The 16,246-nt window shown below is 31.9% G+C and overlaps 2 protein-coding genes across 3 annotated transcripts; both read right to left on the bottom strand.

Annotated features, from left to right (window-relative positions):
* Positions 1–771: 771 nt before the first annotated feature.
* On the bottom strand, positions 772–2,598 carry LOC132800583 (replication protein A 70 kDa DNA-binding subunit D-like). The gene is made up of 4 exons (XM_060814634.1): positions 2,491–2,598; positions 2,246–2,406; positions 1,391–1,511; positions 772–1,262 (listed from the first exon to the last, which is right to left on the bottom strand). The coding sequence occupies exons 1-4, from the start codon at positions 2,596–2,598 to the stop codon at positions 972–974; spliced, it is 681 nt and encodes a 226-aa protein (XP_060670617.1). The 3' UTR covers positions 772–971.
* Positions 2,599–2,705: 107 nt separating this feature from the next.
* LOC112491365 (replication protein A 70 kDa DNA-binding subunit B) lies at positions 2,706–4,522 on the bottom strand. 2 transcript variants are annotated; one of them, XR_009635447.1, is made up of 4 exons: positions 3,732–4,522; positions 3,147–3,646; positions 2,932–3,056; positions 2,706–2,787 (listed from the first exon to the last, which is right to left on the bottom strand). XR_009635447.1 is itself a non-coding variant. In XM_060813888.1 (2 exons), the coding sequence occupies exons 1-2, from the start codon at positions 3,876–3,878 to the stop codon at positions 3,260–3,262; spliced, it is 534 nt and encodes a 177-aa protein (XP_060669871.1). In that variant the 5' UTR covers positions 3,879–4,522; the 3' UTR covers positions 2,829–3,259. The 2 variants fall into 2 exon arrangements, 1 of the variants encoding a protein (XP_060669871.1); XM_060813888.1 differs by lacking the exon at positions 2,706–2,787 and having other exon boundaries at positions 2,829–3,646.
* Between the last annotated feature and the right edge of the window lie 11,724 nt (positions 4,523–16,246).

Below are 16,246 nucleotides of genomic sequence, written 5' to 3'. Positions count from 1 at the left end.
CGGATCAGTACCCCAGCGAGTTGTCGATGGTGCGAGCTCGGACGGGTTTGCATCACTAACTCTTAGATGAACAGAAAATCTAGAAAAGCATAAAATCTGAAAAAGCAAAAACCATTATTGTTCGTAATTAGATTCTAGCTTCATCCTTTCAATTTTATTTTATTTTTTATACACCAATCAATATTGAGATGTTTTAGATATTTAGTGAGAATAAATTAATTTTAAAACTAATTAAAACATAAACAATTTATTTTGATTCTAGTCCATTATCATGAAATTTAATTTATTCATGGATTTATATATTAACTAAAAGAAACACAAAAAATAAAAAATGATCATAGGAAATATAAGTACAATCATAAAAACTCATAATTACTATTTTACTTTCGTTAAACAAAAAGTTGTCATAAAATACTTGTGTCATAGATGAATCTATCTTAGCATCATTGCTATCTTCCTAAGATAAATTGCAAGATTTAATAGAAATGTATTAGGTTATACCTAAATCAATTTTCTATTACATCTTGCAATGTACAAAATAATAATATTAGTGTTACTATCATAGTATAGTCTAAATATGCTATAAGTTCACAAAAGACTGATAATAATCTACTTATGAACTGATAGTAATCTATCATGTCCACATTAACAAAAAGATGGTTCCCATGATAACAAATTAAGCATTGTCTTTAAGCTTGGCAAACTGCTTCCTACTCCCTTCACCAAATTCTAAATGAGAACTTTCAACATTCAATACTATTGGATCTGCCTCACCTGCACTTTTGGAAATCATCAGCTTTAGTTTCTTTGTTGCATTGTTTCTTGCAGTAGGCTTTGAAACCAAATCAGCTAGGACTTTATCTTCATTGCTCATTTGCTCTATCTTAGCATTGTCAACACTTCCAGATATATCTGATTTTGAAAGTTGTAATATATATGCATTAGAACATTAAATAAAAGCTCATGTAATTTCACTTAGGATATAATGTATCAAACATGTTCATACCTCTCAATTCAGTTATGCCTAATGATTTTCCACTTTGCTCTTCAATAATTTCTAAAACTTGACTAACTTCAGCATCATTTGAAGTATCTGTTTGTGTTAATGTGTTGATTTCTTTTGAAATAGTATCACAAACAGAAAGGATTGTGTATTTCCATCTTGTAATATCACGATATTCATGTTTAGATGCTTTAACTTGAATTAGAAGCTTATGACTACTGGATAATGTGGCAATTTTTTCAATATCTTTAACAGAATCCTAAAAAAAAGAAAGATTCACAGTTAGTACTCACATAAGCATTTACATCATTTATATATGTTTTTTCAAAGAACAAGTTAAAACTAACCAGTCATTTCCACAATCACATATGAAAAGAATTATATTACCCCATCAGATTTATTCATCAACTCATATGCAGTGCAACCAAGAAATTTTTCAGCTTGATTTCCGAACAATGTAGCATTCAATGATGAAGACTCATTTATCAAATCAACAATGACTAGGCACCTGAATAAAAGAAGAATTACCAGTTAAAGGTTATAATTAATCATAAAATAAATAATATGAAATGTCTTATACAATAACTGAATAAAGTATTTCATATTATACAAAATTGAAGTGGCACTGGGTGGAGAGAGCAGAGGCAAAGATTAGGGCATTAACCTAATGGATTACAACAAAAGGTGATGAAGTAATAATGTAGATGAAGTCATAATCTATATGACAAAGATAAGCTAAGTATTTAGAGAACAAAAATTTATGGAGTTCTATATTTTGCTTACTAAACTATAAATGAAAATTCCTAATGAACATGCTTAACATAAAAGATGGCTCATTTTGTTATTTTTCTTTGTTTTGTGTTGCAATTCTTAAACACGATCTCTGTTTAAGTTTGATTTTTGAGTTTCAAATAATGATGATTAATTTCAATTATTAATTTTTGTGGATCTCAATTATTATGGCAACTAAATATCCGAAAATACTCAAAAGACAGTGGAGTTTTTCTTGCAACAAATCTCGTTATTTTGGCTAGCAAACATGATCCTCAATCATAATGTAGCCTGTTTTTGCTTTTAAATGCAGCATATTGACAACTGAGCAAAAGTTGTAGAATGGGGTGATTGCTATGGGGCTCAACAAATGTACAAATCGATCAGTGCAAGGTATAATCATATCTTTTTTCTGTTTTACTATCATATAATGATGATAATAATAATAACAACAAATATTTGTATACATACCTTGGCATAGCTTTAACTTGATCATGTCTGCAATACAAGCAATTAAACCTCTGTTCAACTTCATATCCAGTTGCTTTTGTGCATTTTTCACAGCTTAAGTACCAAAAAGGTTGAATCAAATTTGTCACTTTGATGTGACCATTGATCCAAAAACTTCTCCTCTGTTTACATAATGAAAAGTACAAACATATCTTAATATTATAGTTGTTAATAATTATAAACAAAATAATAGTCAAGAAATTTACCGTATTAAGTTGATTATCTATCATCTTAATGGTAATGATGTCCTCAGTAGAAGGAAGTGTAGACAGTGACTTTGTCTCAAAACCAATCCTTCCACATATTATGTCCATGGCTTTTTAAGCATTAGCATTATACCTGTAATTGCTCAAATTAATTATTGCTAGTTTTATTTTTTATACAAGAAAAATTGTTCTAAATTTAAACTCCAATATTAGTTTACCAAATTGATAAAGCAGCTGCTTGTGGTATCTCCGGTTCAATAACAAATGAACTGGAGGATTTGGTTGAAAGTGAGATACCTGTATCATGATATAAATAATACAAATATGCATTTAAAAAATTGAATTAATAAAAACTAATTTAGAAAATTGCTGACTATTTTAATTACATAAAAATTGTTCAAAAATAACATCAATTGTAGTGTAGTCATTAAGGAAACATACCATTATATGAGCTAACTTTAAGTCGACATCCAATTATGATTGGTTTTCTATTCATAATATTCAAAATTTGAGTACATTCATTGTTCACAAATTGGTTCCACATGGTAAGCATCACAGTATCCATACTGTCCATAAAATTAAAATCAAAATTCAGAAAAATGTTTATTAACTTATTTAATAATTAATAATTATTTTTATTTTTTTGGAGTACTTACTTATCATTCATCAAAGTCATCTCTTGGACAATCTCTAAACCATCATTCGTGATTATCTCCTTTTTTGGCTTGATTTCAATCGCTATTCCAATCACATCTGATGATAAACAAATTCAAAAGTTAATTAAAATGTTATAGATCATTAGAAATTTGTCCACATGATGAATTAAATATAAATGAAAAGTTATAAAAATATAGCTGAACAAATTGACTATATAGACAAACATACCGACGTGGGATAGAGAATCAATATAAGTGTGTAGTCGTGAGAACAGAACAAAGCTGTAAACAGCAGGCACAATTATCTCTGAATCTCCAGTCACTTCTTCCACAATGGTTCGACCATTTATGGTCCATTGCAAATTATTTTGAACAATCTGATATTGTGCACCAATTTCTTTAACCCAAGCATTAGAAATATAATAATTTTTCCCAATTATGAGTGTGTCTCGGAAGATGTGGATGTCTCCACCATATATTGTGGCCTGGATCTTATTACCCTATATAAGAAAAATAAGAGACTTAAAATTGAGTTATATATGAAACAAATTATACAAAATAAATATATTATCAAAACAAACTTACTTCTTCATCAGCTAAGATTAACCTTTGATATTTGTTTGGACTTGATTTAGAAACTTGTGGCATTGCTTTCTCAATAACCACCACTTTTACTGTCCAACCTCTTTGTTGAGCTTGAATATCCTTGATTAGCTTTACTTCTCTAACCATTTTGCTATATTATATTTTAGAAAAACATAAAATGAAATCACTATGAATCAAATAAACCAAATTATAGATGACATAGTCATTGACTATTTATTTATTTTTTAGACTGAGAGAAAAAAAAACAATGACCATCACGATCTCTTGTGGGATTGCATGCTCTCCTACTACTTTTTCTTTTTTCTGTTTTTTTTTTTTACTGTTTTTTTTTTCCCACCTAACAAAGGGATTGTTTTGTTAATTATGAGTTTAGAGCTTTAATGAATGTTGGGGTTAGTTAAAATATATTGTTCAATTCTGAAAATGGGTTTTATTATTTTTGTATAGTTATGTTTGTCTGATGGTGTGGGGTTTAAGGATAGAACAAGAGAATAATCTTAAAGCAAGGTTTTTGAGGGTGGTTCTTTTTAAAATGATTAGATGTTATGTGAATGCTAAGGACATTTATTTAAGTATGGTTTTAGTATAATAATGGGAAAAAAAAGGAAAAAAAAAAAGAATTGATGTGTGTTTTTGGGCATGGGTAGAGGGTACTCAACTTTTGCTCTACTTAATTAAAAAGCTTTTGGTTTAATGATTTAAAAAAGGAAAAAAAAACAATGGGTATGATGGAAAAAAAAACAAAAAAATGAAAGTCTTTAACACGTGTGGGAAAGAGACATGATGGGTAGGAGAATGCCAAAAGGGAAAGCTTATTTTAATTTTAAGCCACTTGAACAAGTGTGAAAATTTTGTAGCCAACAGTTTATATTGAGTTGTTTTTTACATGGTGTTCATAAAAAGTTTTTTTATTTAGAATTTGGTTGGTTGTTGAATATGCTACATTTCATTTTGCAATTTCTAAAACAAATAATGAAATAAGGGAAGACTATAGAATGAGAAACACGGATGCTCTGGCAGTTGTTAGAGCTCTTAAAAAATGGATGTTTGAGATAATCTACGCAGACAAGCTAGTCCTTTTGTTAACATAAATACATGTTGGTTTTTCATATATCAATATGTGATATTGGGTGAAGAACTGAAATATAAATCATATGCATGTGCACACAAAAGCAATGAAAAATGTAAAGATCCATGCACAATGAAATTCATGAACTCACAAAAGAATTGAAATGCACGAGGAAATTAAGTAATAAGACAAAGGAATGGAAAAAATTAAAGTTACCAATTTTGTAGTGAATAACACAATCCTTAGGTTCTTTGTCATCACTGATAAAGAGAGTAGGGGGAGAGAAAAGCTGAAAACAAAAAAAAAAATAGAAAAGAAAAAAACCCAATGGCATTTAAATACTGAAAACCAAGGAAATAGGCTTTAAAATTTTATAAATCAAAATCTTTACTTACATGGTAAGTCAAAGTCCTTTCTGAAGTACAATAATGAAGTCCAGAATTTTGTATAAAGTACACCAACTCTATCCTTACTATACTGTAAGTCATCATAACCATAATGCATGCCATACCACAACCCCTGACACCTGTATGGCAAAATTAAAAAAGAAGCATAAAATGTGGATCTCACCAGTATGGCAACTGTTGAAGATCAAATATGTGATGGAACATTCAAGAATTTTAATTAACGTAATAGATAAAAGATAAAAGGCTAATGCAAAGCAATAGTTGGAGTAAGTCCAATCCATTATTTATTAACAAAAAAGTCCAGCCCATTTAACAGAAATTTATTTAATATTTAAAGTGAAAAATTTTACTACATCTCACGTATGATAAAATATTCAACAAAAATATTTATTTTTTTTAATTTACTTTGGGTGACATGGAAAGGGGGTGATTTCGATTATTCATATTCAGATCTTATACTTTACAGCTTATACAAGTGGTTTTCATGGTTGATTTTCGCCATTGGATCTGTAAAATTTCTTTCTTTCTTTTTTTTTTTTTAAATATTTTGTTGTTTTCACCAATGTTGATCTTTTTTTTCACCTCCCCCAATTTTCTATTTCTTATTTCTTTTTAGTGAATGAGTACGTTTTGGTATTCATGAACTGGATCTGTTCTTGAAAGCTGAGTCTGATTTTCTTTTGGTTTCTTTCACTCTTTCCATGTACGTAAGATGAAGAAATTCATTTCAGATGAATTTGTAGCAGATTATCCAATGAAAATTTGTTCTATTTATCTTATATATAAATCATTAAATAAATTGGTAATTATCCGATAAGTTTATATTATCTTCTTCTTCCCCCCCTCCTCCCTTAAAAATTAAAAAAAAAATAATGAAACTAAATTTCTTGAGAGTTTCTTACTTGGTTGCTGCTCAAGGATCTATAGATCTTCGTCTTCTAAAGGTATAGTTTTACTTTTTCTTTGATGGATAAGTCCCCTGTTTATCAAAGACCCATTTTCCTGAAGCTACTCTGTTTATATGGATGCCACCATAAGTCCTTTCAACAACTCGATCTTGTCTTTTCGTTTTGTGGATCTTTAGGATGCATTTGGAAAGAAACGGTGGGAAATGGTGGAAATGGGTTTGGGCAGGGCATTGGTGCAACCTGCACCCCCAGTCAATGATGGGGTAGGGTTTTGATCCAGCATTCGGTGTGCCCATGGGTAGAATGGGATGAAATTGTAAAAAATAAAAAATAAAAAAATAAAAAAAAAGTAAAATACAAGGAAAAGAAAAACAAAATGCACGAAAAGCAGTCGTTTTGGAACCATTTTGAACAGTAAAATATGACCAAAACTTGGGAGCCCTTCTCGCTTATAGTATAGACTAAAGGATATTTAAAAGTATATATATATATTTAAATATATATTTTTTTACGATATTAATCATATTATGATTTATAAATGTTATATTTATATAATATATTTGTATAAATATATTTGTTTTTATTCAAACGGTGATGGGGGACATTTGGAGGCCATCCCAGCCCCTTTGCTGGACTTAGAAGTAGCACTTGGACTAGCAGTCTTTATATATAGTAATAGACACGTTTCTCTGTTAAAATTTACGAATTTCAATATATATATAATAAATTTTATTAATTATAAATATACTAATTTCCAAATGTAACCATTGATAAATTAAATCTTTAATCCTATAAAATACAAAACAACGTAAAGTAGTGCTTATGTATACATTACTCTCAAACCACCTCAATGATTTCTAAAAATCCTAATCTCAAAAAATACTATATGTATCTGTTTGTTTGCTCTAAACCTTTTATAGTCTCTACAAGTAAGACTTATCTATTAATTTCAACGCACACCAAAATAATAATAATTTAATAATATAATAATAATAGAAAAATATGGGTAAGTCAATGGACTTTTAAAGAGAGTTGGTCCTCCAGTCCAATAGGCCAACCAGAGTATTACGGAGAGTATGTGACCAAGGATCCTACTACAAAATAATAAAAATAAATCAGTCCCATTAATGGCATAAATAAGCCCTGTAAGTGAGTAATTGATTATGTTAAGTTCATAAATTATTTATTTATTTAACATTCTCCCACTTGAACTGCATAATCATCATCATATATATAATCCAAACTCACTTACTATAGAATCTCCTGAACTATAATACCATTTCATCTAAATATATAGCATACCCACAGAGTAAAATAATATACTAGACAAGGTGGTAAAGATTCTCTCAGTAAATCTCCCAAAACATGATACAATTTCAACTGAGCACTTTGCATACAATAAACCCAGTCTAGGTAGTAGAGATTTACCTAACAACGTGCAATCTTCTAATATACAATACCATTTTATCCGAGCATATTGTGTATCGACAGGATACAACAATATACCTAAACTAGGTAGTAGGGACTTACCATAGGATTTGTGGATCAACATACACATATATATAGACTAAAAGTCTCAACAGACCTGTAAATATAAGAAGCAATAATATGTTTAATAAATCATCTTATAAATAAATATGATCCACATATATCAATGTATTAATATACTCAAAGAAATAAATAATACTCAACATGGATATTAATGCAAAATACATAATATACTCCCACTGACCCACAACGGTCTCAACTGCCTAACAATCTCATACGGGACACATGCTCCTCAAATATGCCTATTGGTAAGGCCTTGGTCAGTGGATTTGCTACCATGCTGTAAGTAGGCCTGTGAATAACAATAATGAGGCCCTCTTCTACTTTTTCCTTTACCACAAAATACTTCATATCAATGTACCTCGCTCCAGGGGTACCTTTTAAATTATTGGAGAAAAACACTGGTGCAGTATTGTCACAATACATCATAATAGGCCTCTCAATGGAATCAACTACTCCCAAATCACAAATAAAATTTTGAAGCCAAACTACATAACGAGTAGCCTTATAATATGCCACATACTCTGCTTCCATAGTTAAGGATACTGTCACAGGTTGTTTGGCACTCCACCAAGATACAGTACATCCTACCATGATAAATATATATACAGTGGTAAAATTCTTATCATCCACACAGCCTTTATAATCTGCATCACTATAACCAATTACATCAAGCGAGTTAGTATGTCGATATATCGACATATGATCTTTAATACTCTGAAAATACCTAAAGACCTTCTTAACTGCTTGATAATGAATAGGACCAGGATTGCTCATAAATCCAAGCATACCCACAACAAAAACTATATCAGGCCATGTACAAACTTGAGCATATATCAAATTACCCATTGCTGAAAAATAGCAAACATTTTTTTTATTGCCATACTCTCTTTATCATTCTGAGGACATTGATCCTTAGAAAATCTTTCACCCTTCGTAACCGGTACACTTCCAGGAGAACAATTGTGCATAGCAAATCTTTTATGTATTCTATCAATATAGGCTATCTGTGACAACTGCAACACATAATTAGTTCTATCTCGAACAATCTTGATGCCTAAGACAAAAGAAGCCTCACCAAGATCTTTCATGTCAAAATGGTTACACAACATCAGCTTTGTTTCAGCCAATAGGTCAGTGTCATTAGTAGCCCAAAGTATGTCATCAACATACAACACAAGAAATATAAGACTGCTCCCACTGACCTTCATATATATATGCAACTATCAACTACATTCTTCTTAAAATCATTTTTGGCGACAACCTCATCAAACTTAAGATACCATTACCTCGTAGCCTGCTTAAGACCATAAATAGAGTTCTTAAGCTTACAAACCAAATTACTATCCCCTGTTTGCTGGAAGCCAACTAGTTGAACCATATATACATCCTCATACAAATCACCATTCAGAAAAGCAATTCTAACATCCATCTGATGTAACTCCAGGTCATAATGTGCCACAATCGCCATAATGATTCTACAAGAATCCTTTGTGGATACAAAAGAGAAAGTCTCTGTATAATCAATTCATTCCTTCTTTCTAAACCCTTTGGCTACAAGTCTTGCCTCATACCTCTCCACTTGACCATTAGAGTCTCTTTTAGTGTTAAAGACTCATTTGCACCCTATAGGCTTGCTACCCTCTAGTAACTCAACCAAATCCCAAACACCATTTGATGACACAGATTTCAGTTCATCTTCCATTGCATCCAATCAAAAAATTTGAGTGCGAACTACTATGGCCTCCTCATAAGTGACCGGATTTGAATCATCACTTACGTCAAAATCATGCTCATGCAAGTTAACCTCAAAGTCATCAGGAATAGTTGATCTCCTAGTCCTTTGTGACAAGGCACATCGGTAAATGCAATAATTGAAATATCCTACTCCTCAATAATAGATTCATCCTAATCAACTACTGATTCATCAACTACTGGATTAATAACATCTCTATCAGGACCAACAACATTGGGAATGAATAAATTTTCTTCTCTAAATGGAGGTTCTCTTGGACCATTACTATCATCAAATACAAAATCATCTTTAAAATAAACAATCATGTCTAATTCTACAATTCTGGTAGTGTGAGATGGACAAAAGAATCTTGAACCCCTAGATCCTATACAATAGCGAACAAAATATTTACTTATAGTTTTAGGATTCAACCTCTTAATTTGGGGATTATAAATTCTTACTTCAGCTTTGCAACCCCGTACTCGAAAATGGTGCAAATTAAGCTTTCTTCCTAACCACAACTCAAAAGGAGTTTTAGGAATGGATTTACTTGGAACTTGATTCAAAATATAAGCTACCGTTCTTAAAGGCTCTCCCCACAAGTAATCTGGCAAACTAGAATTTGCCAACATAGATCTCACCATATCCAACAAAGTACAATTCCTCCTCTCAGCTATGCCATTCTACTGAGACGTACCAGGCATTGTATATTGTGTGTCAATGCCACACTTATGTAAATAAATTGCGAATGGCCCTGGGTTCCGTCCAGTCTCATCATATCTGCCATAAAACTCACCATCTTTGTCAGACCTCACAACCTTTATCTTTTTATTATTTTGAAGCTCCATCTTTACTTTAAACTCTTTAAAGGCAATCAAAGAATCCGACTTCTCACAGATAAGCTCAACACGTCCATAACGAGAAAAACCATGAATGAAGGTAATAAAATACCTAACCACCCAAAGTAGTTAGTGTGAAATGTCCACATATATCAGTATGGATTAACTCCAAAACATCCCCACTGTAACACCCCGTCCCGAAGTACACCGGAAATTTTTCAAGTTTGACCAAGGTTGACTGGGTTTGACCGTCGTTGACCGAGAAAGGGTCAAATGTTGACTTTTTGTTCCTGTTGGAATTTCACATCAACTGAGGTACCGTTACGAAGTACACGTTGGTACGAGTTCGTAGACTAGTAGCACGTTGAAAAGGAGCTACGATTTGAAAGTTATGAGCAAAACAAGTTGAGGTCCAAACTGTCAAAGGGGTGCCAGAGTTGACTTTTTATTCATGCAAAGTTGAGCTTTGAATCATGCATGGTTATGAAGTACTCGTCGATATGAGTTCGTAGACTAGCGGCACGTCCAATTTTGACATGTGGTTTGAAAGTTATGGACATGCAAAGTTTTTCAATTACCGCAATATTTTATTCTATTTTCGAATTATGCACAGTGCATGAACAGTGATGCCACGTGTCGCCATTTTAGAGGTCCACGTGGGTAAACAGTGCCACCCACGGTGGCCTTAAACTGGTGTGAAAAGAGGGGGGAGGAGAGAGAAAGAAAGAGAGGAAAGAGAGAGAAAACCACCGGCCGCCGGAGTTGCAAACTTTTCCGGCCGAATCTTGCCATACGTGCCGGCCAGGCAGGAGCGCCTCTCCATTTCCGACCAAACCCCAAAATTTCACGGCCAACCGATCGGCGACGCGCCCGGATCGGGGCTTTTTCCGGCGGCGCCGCAGATTTCTTCAACCGTCGAGATCTCCTCATTCCGGCCTCCATTCTTGTCACCGTCGGTTTCGTTGAGACCCTCTCCCTTCAACCTACAAAACTCCGGAAAATCTCAGCCATCGGCCACCGGACGTGCCGCCAGAGGCGACAGTTTCCGATGGGTCTCCACAGCTCGCCGGAAAATCCAATTCCGGCGAGTACCCAATCACGTCTCCGGTCCCTCTCCACTAATTCCGACCCCTTGAACTCAGATCTGGGGTCCTTTTCCTCAAATTCACTACGGTTTGGGAGAATCGAGGCTCTAAAGGCCGAGAGTTTTTCGGCGAGATTCCGATCACCACCAGTCCGATCTCCGGAAAGTAAGACCAGATTCATAATCCCCGCCTCACAAGCTTCGATTCGGTATATTGCTTGTAAATTTTGGTTAACATTTGCGTTAGTCCCCCCGGGTACCGGGTATTATTTACCCGAATAAAATATTAATTTATTTGAGTTGTGTAATGTTGTTGTTCTAGGAGCACGTGTGCGTTGTGGAATTGATCCCTTGAAGGATCTTGGGTTAATTGCGTATTCCAGGTGAGTGACCCACCTTCAAAATTATTTGGGGATGTTAAAATATATATATTTTTTTGTTAATTGGTTATTTGAAAAATATGTTTGATGTGGTGAATATTTAGTAAATTTATATTTGGACTTTTGGTGCCAAAATTGAATGGAATTAAATATTTGTGCATTATAAAATATTTTGGTTTTAAGAAATTTGAGATTTTGGTATTTATTATCAAATTTTATTTTTGGAATATTTCATAATTAAATATTTGGTAAATATGTTTTATGTATTTGATATTAAGAGAATTTCCATATAAATTGTATTGCTAAATTATAATGTTTTTAATATATGTTTTAGTGCCAAAAGAATATATTTGGGAATTTAAAGAAATTGTGGTTTGATTTATTTTAATTATTGCTATGCTTATTATTCAATTATTGTGCACAATTATATGAATTAATTATATATGAAATTTATGTGGTTTTAAGGATTTGTTGATTTAAATGGATTTTGAGGATTGGAGAAAAATATTGTTTTAAACAATTATGTTTCAAAAATATTTATGCCATTGGAAAATTGTATATTTAAGTTGATGGAAATGAAAGTTGATGGGTTTGAAAATTAAATAATTGTATTGACGGATTTTGTGATATGAGAAAATTATATATATTATCGAAGTATTCATGCTGGTGATATTAAAGAAAAAAAATATGGGATGTGAATTTGAAAAGTGGTATAATTTCCACAGTAAATTTTGAAAAATTTGGTATTTTAATAATAAATTTAATAATTGGTTTTAGACGCACTCATACAGTACTGGTGTTCTGTACTATATATGTGGATGAGCACGCAATATAATGTTTTAAAGAGATCTTACTATGTTTTTACCATTTATCTTAAATTGAGGTTTTAATTTGGTTTAATTATCCTTTTATTTAATTGTTCAATTAATTAATTAATTCTAATTATTTTAATTATTTTCTGAATTGTTTTAATGTAAGTTTCATTAATATTCTTATATTATTCGTTTATGACATTATCAATCATTTAGTAATTATTACGAAATTATTTTTATTTCTATTCCTATTTTATTTTCATTATAAATTTTGGATCCTTGATCTATTATGTTTTAATCGATATTTAGTTGATTAATTGTTTTCCTTGATTTTGGGACATACAGATAACGGGTTTTGCGAAAATGTTTTAAAAGAGGAACCTTTCCAACAGAGTGAATAGTGAGGATTTTGAGATAAAATATTATTTTCAAATGATTATTATTTATTTATTTATTTAATTGTTTGGTATTGATTAATTAAATCCCTTTATTTGTTATACTATTAATATTAAAATTATACAGTAGATAGGGTCACTCACTGAGATGATTAGAATCTCATATTTTTAAATTCCGTTCCCCTAGGTACAAGGTTTGGGAGACGTTGATCGTTTGGGACGAGCCCGACGTCTAAGTTCATTGGCAGAAGTCCAAGAAGCATTTCTTTCCTTTTTCCTCTTCATCTTATATTACTTCTTTATCTGACATTGTATTAATTCCACATTCATTTATATAATGTTCTGTATACTGTATTGGACATTTAGTTATTAATTATGCACTGATTCCTGTTATTCATTTGGAGTGCTGCAAATTTGTGGAATTATATTGTAGTAATGTGGGAGGAATAAGGAAATGTATATAGAAGTGTGTTTTCTGTGCAGGAAATTTGTGATAAGTTCAACCCTTAGGGGAGGTTCTGCCAGATTTTCCATTGGAGGGTCCGGTAGGGTTTCCCTAGACTCAGGGCTTGTCTAGGGTTCCGGTGAGGAATTTTGGACGGGTCCTGACATCCACACCTTACTACCTTATCCTTTCTAACATTGGAAGTTAACTTTCCTTTCACACATTCAATATAAGTCGATAGATCGAAGAAATCAATATTATGAGGTATTCCATCCTTCACTAACCTTTCCATCCTGTGCCTAGAAATATATCTCAAATGCTTATGCCACAATAATAAGGAATTATCATTAACTATTGGACGTTTTGAAGCAACAATAAAGGCAACAATAGAATTAATAGAATAATTGAAACAATTATTAAATAAATCAAGTCTATATAAATTATCACATAAACAACTTTGCTATCCTTACATATTTCAACTTTGTTATTTTTAAACAAAAACTAAACCCTTGACTATCCAAAAGTGAGATAGATAATAAGTTCCTCCTAATTGAAGGTACATAGGAAACTTTTTGTAATTCTAAAACATATCTAGTGGCAAGCTTCAACTTTATTGTTCCCATGATATCTACCTTCACTCTTGAGCTATCTCCCTTATAAATATTCTGCTCAAGATTGGTTAGTCTCTTTTGCCTTATCATCCCTACAATGAATTACTAACATGAATTATTGCTTCAGTATCTAACCACCAAGAATTCATAAGCACATCAATAATATTGGTCTCAATCATTAAAATATTATCTTTCTTCTCTTGCTTTCACTTTAAATTCTAACACTCTATCTTTTTGTGTCCAACTTTATTGCAGTAGCCACACCTTCCATTGAAGTACTCTTTCATTTCTCCTATCTGATAAGCGTCATCATACTTAGTATTATTTAAAAAAAAATCCAAATAATAATGCTTCTCATTCATATGAAACTTGATAAATTTCTTTCCTATCTCCTCAAGAGGTTCCTTTGCTGTATCAACCTTAGGAATACTAGCATATATAGTTTCATCCATGTAATTCTTTATCATCATCATGCAGCATTTATTAGAATGCTTCCAATCCTCATAAAGTTTCCTAATTGCTGCACTACTATCATCAGTTGGTATCTCGGGTGGATCTATCTCCAAAGCCAAATTCAATTTCATAAATGTCAAATTCATAACCAAGGTCTTTTTCCACTTCTGATAATTTGTCCCATCCAATTTCATTATGCCAGTCACAAGCAGAATATTAGGGGTGCTACTAACCGTAAAAATAGTAAACACTAAAGCATTTCATATATATTAAACAATAGTTATTTTCCAGCCCCTTAACACAAAACATAAAATATCAATATCGCTAAGGTCTTTGTAGCACTAAAGATACCCTTTCGCGGGCCAGGGACAGTCAACTAAATAACCACAATCAAATGTATTGAACTGAATCACCAATAGGGTAACTCAGAACCTGCAATTTATAGCATTTAATCAACTTTCATTGCCATTCCAATTGTCATACAAAACAACTTAAACCACCGACAGGGTAGCTTAGTGACCCATATAGACCTTGGTTAATAAGTGGGAGAAAATAACATATTGGCAATTTTATGAAATAGAGAAATATCAAATATATCATCCACTATGCCAACACACATTACATTGGTACACATAATGCAGACAAAATAAGTCTTACGACAGGTGAGTACCTAAAATCCCACATTACTATACCAACTAGGCACAAAAATTTTTTAGAGAAAGCTAACACAATCTAATTTTCAATCATAAACATGTAATTCAATTTAAATAATTTGAAATGGAATAAATAATCAAAATAAATAAATAAATAACAAATTTTTTTTTATTTTTAAATTTTAATGAACAATAGATAAATAAATAATTAACAAATAAATAAAACAACAAAAAGAGGGGTTTTTTTTTCGGTTACTGACATCAGCAAAATGGGCTGCTGACATCAACCTTCTCTCCTTTCATCCGGGTTGCGGGTGACCCGGTTTCCTGGTTAACGGGTCAAACGACCCGCTTCTCAAACCCGCCTGTAAAACACAATTGCGGCCACCATTTTCTGTAAAAACCGGTGCCAATCTACTCCTTTCGGTTTGGGCAACAATTTCCTCAACTTAATTTGGTCCAAAATGCTAGAAAAATAAACACCCAAGCAAGATGAATCTCAGCCATGGAAGGTTCAAGATCACCGGATTTCACATGGTTTCAGGCCAAATACAAACCACTTAAACCCTCCATTCAATTCCAAAATCAATTTCCAAGTTAACTCAGGTATCAATGTCATCAATAACAAAATTTGCATTATTCGGATTTAAGGTTTTTTTTTTTTTTAATAAGGGTTTTCAAATCCAATTAGAAATAATAAACAATGTTAAGCACAACAAAGAAGAATTTTCCTCCATACCCAGGTCTTAGTTTGAACTAATACAAAATTATACAAATTTTGCACAAATTTGATCTAAAACACGATAACCACCAATTTCGCAATCACTGTTGTTTTTTTTTTTTTTTTTAAAGAAAATAAACACATGACTTATACATGTATATATGTTTCACAGATAACATATTACCTCACATATCCATGCGAGAATAAAATAAAAATAAAGAACATGTATATTTGGATCACACAGATGTTTAATAGTCGCGTATAACAATCCAAACATAGTCAATATAATCACAGAAAATTTATTATGCATATTAACCATCTTCTAATATCAATTGTTAAAATTTACGATCTAAATATATATAATAAATTTCATTAATCATAAATATACTAACCTCCAAATACAGCCATTGATAAATTAAATTTTTAATCCTGTA

This window comes from Ziziphus jujuba, chromosome 1, assembly GCF_031755915.1.
Source record: "Ziziphus jujuba cultivar Dongzao chromosome 1, ASM3175591v1".
Taxonomy (NCBI): domain Eukaryota; kingdom Viridiplantae; phylum Streptophyta; class Magnoliopsida; order Rosales; family Rhamnaceae; genus Ziziphus; species Ziziphus jujuba.
This window is presented reverse-complemented; position numbering and strand designations above follow the sequence as displayed.

Bases quoted from the DNA above. Each gene is read 5' to 3' on its own strand.
- LOC132800583 (XM_060814634.1), bottom strand. From the start codon at position 2,598: ATGGACATAATATGTGGAAGGATTGGTTTTGAGACAAAGTCACTGTCT. The intron at 2,407-2,490 runs GTAAATTTCTTG...TTATGTAAACAG, and splicing joins TAGATAATCAACTTAATACG to AGGAGAAGTTTTTGGATCAA. The intron at 1,263-1,390 runs GTAATATAATTC...TCTTTTTTTTAG, and splicing joins TGATGAATAAATCTGATGGG to GATTCTGTTAAAGATATTGA.
- LOC112491365 (XM_060813888.1), bottom strand. From the start codon at position 3,878: ATGGTTAGAGAAGTAAAGCTAATCAAGGATATTCAAGCTCAACAAAGA. The intron at 3,647-3,731 runs GTAAGTTTGTTT...TTTCTTATATAG, and splicing joins TAATCTTAGCTGATGAAGAA to GGTAATAAGATCCAGGCCAC.